The 4822-nt window shown below is 54.2% G+C and overlaps 1 protein-coding gene across 1 annotated transcript in view; it reads right to left on the bottom strand.

The window, feature by feature from the left end:
- The window catches only part of LOC144474816 (uncharacterized), a 58088-nt gene extending 55402 nt beyond the window's left edge, over positions 1–2686 (bottom strand). The window contains exon 1 of the mRNA XM_078190131.1: positions 2311–2686. Within this exon, the coding sequence (XP_078046257.1) occupies positions 2311–2621 (311 nt within the window). The 5' untranslated portion in view covers positions 2622–2686. The remainder of the gene's footprint in view (positions 1–2310) is intronic.
- Positions 2687–4822: the final 2136 nt, after the last annotated feature.

The following is a 4822-nucleotide window of genomic DNA, read 5'->3' as shown; positions in this document are numbered from 1 at the left end:
ATTTGCTAAATATAAAGTTACATTAGAAAGTAACCTAAATGCAATTGCCTGGCTTGCGGCAATTGGCTCCACTACCCTATTCCAAACCTTGCGCGCTTATTAGCGCTCGACAGCTGTAGCAACATTCGAGAATCATTGAAATTCGATTCCCCGATATACGCGAGCCATGCCGCAGAAGCTAAGGGCATTTTTGGAACCGATCAAAGAGCGGAGAAACCCTTTGAGTCCCCTACCCTGTGAACGAGCTTAAAAGCGAGCCGAGAATTTTGATCTGCTTCGACTCCTGCTTCTTGTATAATTGCGTTAATCCTCTTACGATCGGCTCGCGGAGAGGTTTACCCCTTTGCGTGGGCGTCTGAGACCCGGGGCTTTCGCTGAACGACTGACAGAGCTAACCAATTATCCGTAAGGCGGCCCGTGATTAGTGTACCGTCGTGTCGCGGGCCGATAAAGCGGCGGTAACTTTCGCAAATAGGAGCGTCGTTGTTGCCGGCAACAATAAAACCGCGGATCAGGCGGGAGCCGAAGAGAAAAGACGCGGGGCGGAAGAGTTAATCAGGGATTAATCCGGCTTGATGAGACGCGCTAACACGGTGTTGGAGAACGAGATATCCTCTCGCGGAATTAACAATGGGCGCAGCACACCTGGATTAGAACGGAGCCGACCTAATCCGGTCTGTAAATCACAAGGATCCACGGGTTCCACGGGAATCCGCGATCCGGCGTTCTCAGCCTTTCGCGGTGCACGATCTCTGGCCTCGGGAAAATTGTTTTCACCGCGATCGTTCCGGATCGAAAAAGATTTTCTTACCAATTTTTGTTCCAGCTAAGCTCGTAAACTGGTTGCTTGTTAATTAGTTTTATATTCGACACCAGAGCGTCAAAGTTTTCTACAATTCAGCCGTAATTTTTACGTTCCAATGTTCTTTTATAAAAAAATAATATTATTCATGTTTCTGTCAATTATTATGCTCCGATGAATTACTTGTGCATCTAGCAGTTGCATGCTGACGATTTTCACGAGTTCACAGCAGCCGTAGATCATCCCGAGTCTATCGATTGTCTCCGATAAAGAGGGTTTTGTCGACACAGTAACGCAACTCCTGTTTTCGTCAATTAATCCCGACGGATTCGCACGAAGATCCACGGTCCGATCGCAACGAGTTACTGCCGATGCCAACGAAAATACGTAGAAGAAAATCTCTCGTACAAGATCTCGCTGCCAGTGTCAACAATCTAAGCTAGACATCGATTAAAAAATCCTCGCCGACCGAGAGAACCATCGAAGATCACACTTCGCGTCGACTTGAACGATCCCGCGAGACGATTGTGCGAGACTCGGTAACAATGCAATTTGGGAGAGCGTAAATTTGAAGAGGGGAGATCACAAACGCGCTACGGTATTTAGAACAAGATTGAGAAAGGATTGTTCGGGGACCAAGAACCGTTGTTATGGGTGCTTCGGGAGAAACCTCGCGCAGGTTGAACCCGTGCCAAAAATTAATAAGTGGATCGCGGATGTCTGTGGGCCGATAACGAATTCGGAAATATTGGCGATGCGTAAGCACACTTAACCCTTTGACTACGGTGTACTGTAGATCAATACGGAGGAAGCAAAATAAACGAATCGTTTGCTGCGACTTGCTGTCGCAGATGGTTGCAAAAATAATTGTAGAGAAAGGGAATTCCGATATAATAACAAGTTTCGTTTGATAAACGCAATGTTTAGTGCAATGATAGGTCGATGCAACAGGGTTATATTCCACAAAATGCAGAGGGCATTTGTTTACGTCTTTCGTACATAATATGTACGATGTAATTGGTGAGCTTGTGGGGAGATATGTATACGGCTTTCGCAGTCGAAGGGTTGAGTTGCACGTAGCTTGAGCTCTGAATCTTATTACTGTGAGCATACTAATAACTTCTCAAAATTATATTCCTCTGAGTACTGACGAAAAGTTTGGTAAAATTCCAGAAAGAAGTTATAACAATTTGGTAAGACCTGTTAATTGGAAAATTGAAAAAGGAAGAGTAAATAAGAAATAAAATGATTGTTTTCTAAAAGTGTTAAGAAAACAGCATCTTCTCAAGTGTAGTCAACAACGATGCATCGTCGTTGCACTGAAAGGGTTAGATTCTCTATTAGCTAAGTATTTTTCAGATAGAATCTGGATCAAATAAGGCAACGAACACCAAATCGATACATCCTGATCTACTTGAATAGATAGGAAGCAGAGATTGTAAGGCAAGGATCGAGCGTAGCCTGACATTCGCGATATGAACGGTTAGGTAATAGAAAATAGATCTCACCTAGGCCAGGTATAGACGCCGGAGACCTCGAATCCAAAGTGCCAGCTGCCGGAGTAGGCGCCCTGGCCCTTGGGCCCGGTGCAGACGCCGTGCCTGTGGGCCTTGCCGTCCTCCCAACCGCCGCAGAAGGTGCCGCCATCGTCGAAATCGAATCTGCCGCCGTTAACCTGGGCGCGATTTGACGCCGCGGTGGCGGTACCTGTCGCTCCAGGTTGGGCCGTGCCTATGCCACCTGTTTGAGGCAATTGGGCACCACCTGCCACCCCGTTCGGTGCCCCGGACTGTTGGCCAGACTGTGGCTGTTGCTGCATCTCTCTGCACCGGTGCTCCTCCGCCGCCGCCTCCGCCTCCACCGCCTCCTCCTCCTCCTCCTCCTCTGCTCCCCGCCGCCCACGTCTTCCTCGTCCGCCTCTTCTTCCACCTCTTCCTCGTCTTCGTTATCGTCGTTTTCGTCGTGGTCGCGCGGTGGTCGTGTCGGCGGCCCGTTAGCAAAAATCGCGCGCGCGTTCCCCTGGACGTTGCTCCATCCTTCCTGTCCGCCTCCACGTTTCCCGTCTCACGCGTTCCAACGGACCTCTGCAACGGTTGCCACCCTTCTCTTCAGTCACCGGTCACCTCTCTATCTCCCGCGCGGAGATCGCCGAGGAAAGAACTTTCCACACAAAAACTGTCGCCGATCGGGGGACGCGCGATCGTCGCTCGGGATTAACGGGATTTCGGGAGCCCGGGCGTCGCCGGCGTCGATCGGGATCCAGGAGCCTCGCGGGACGCGACGCGACGCGACGCGACGGCCGGACACAGGTGTCAAGGACACCCGGTCGGTTTTTCTGGTGGCCGCGATTACCGAGCTATAAATACGGGCCGCAGAGGCCAGAGAACCGAAGCTAGATGAAAATTTTCTAGGATTCGACACGGGTTAATTTTAGTTCACGCCGCTGCGCCGCGAGCAGCGAGCAGCGAGCGAAGGCAGCGCGAGCAGAGGTGGCGGCGAGCGACGATCGCGCGAGGCCCGAGGGGCTCTCTCGATCCCGGTCGTTGGGTCGGTGCTTCGATCGCGCGCACACCAGGCTCCCCTGCGAATTGGACCGCGCGCCGCCGCGGCCTTGAAACACGCTTTCGAACACGCCGGGGATCGATAACGCCGCGGCCCGCAACGATCTCTCCCTGGGAACACCTTGGTCTTCGACACGCTCTCCGGCTCCCTCTCTCCGTGTCCCCCCTCTGTCTCTCTTTCTCTTTCTCTCTGCCTCTATGCCCTCCTCCTCCTCCTCCTCCTCCCCCTCTTTCCTCGACTACTACACACTGGCTCCTTCCTCGACACCTCGGCCGAGAGAGAAAGAGAAAGGGAGAGTGAGAGAGAGAGAGAGAGAGAGAGCGACCGTACTACACCCCCCCGCAGGCCACGCACACACACTCACACCCACGCGCGGCTTCGATTCGATGCGATTCGCGATCGGCGGAAGAGGAGCCCGCGGGTTTGTTTCCGCGCCACCTCCGGGTTACGTACCCGCGAACGAACCAACACCAGCACACTGCGCGGACGACACGCGGCCGACCCTTCAGTCAGCGTACCCGCCTCCAGACACCCGCCTCGACACCAGAAGAGGATGCGGCCGCTTCCCCGTCGTCGTCGAACTTGTCGAAACTCGACGGCCGAGCAGCCGCGGTTTCGCCGTCCGTCTGACGCCGTTACGCAACGCTTCTATAAGCATCCGTGATCCGCTCGGAATGTGGCCCTCTCTCTCTCTCTCTCTCTCTCTTTCTATCTCTGTCTCTCTTTCTCTCTCTCTATCTCGCTCTCGCTCTTTCTCTCTTTCGTTCTCTCTCTCTCGCTCTCTCTCTCTCTCGGTCTCTCGCCGTCTCTCCCAGTCTCCGTCCCTCGGCCGGTGTCTCTCGCTCTAGCGACCCGCGGTCGTCTCTCCCTTTCCTTTCTTTTCAAACGCGCGATCGAACACGGACGGAGATCGAAGGCGCGAAAGTTAGCTACCTGGGGTAGCTAGCTCGCCGTGTCCGCCTAGCAGCCCGAGGAGGAGGACAGCAGCATTCTTACGAGCGTGCAGATCCCTCCTACGTGTGCGGGAACGGTCACCAGTGAATCAGCCGCCGCCGCCGCGCCGCCTCTTCCTACATGCGGGCTCTCGTGTCAGGCTTAAAATATTCACTAGACTTCGCGAGTCAGCTTCACGGGCGGCCGGTGCCGTTCAGCCGGGAATGTGGAACGATCTTCGGCCCGCTGCTCTATCGGCCCTCGGATCCTCGCGGATCGATCGCGGATCGATCGCGGATCAGTCGCGATCCGCGCGACCGGAAGCCGAGCGAGAACGCCGCGCGAGGAGCCGAGCGGAAAATGCCGAGCGGGAGAGGCCGAGATCACGAGGGACGACGCGGATCCGGAGGACACGGCGATCAGGAAACGCGGCGGCCAGGATCCACCAACGTCATTGCCGTCGTCTCGATCGTCTCAGTCGTCGTCGTCGTCGTCATGATCGTCACCCGCGACCGCGTTCGTCAC

The sequence above is a fragment of the Augochlora pura genome, chromosome 9, assembly GCF_028453695.1.
Source record: "Augochlora pura isolate Apur16 chromosome 9, APUR_v2.2.1, whole genome shotgun sequence".
NCBI lineage: Eukaryota > Metazoa > Arthropoda > Insecta > Hymenoptera > Halictidae > Augochlora > Augochlora pura.
This window is presented reverse-complemented; position numbering and strand designations above follow the sequence as displayed.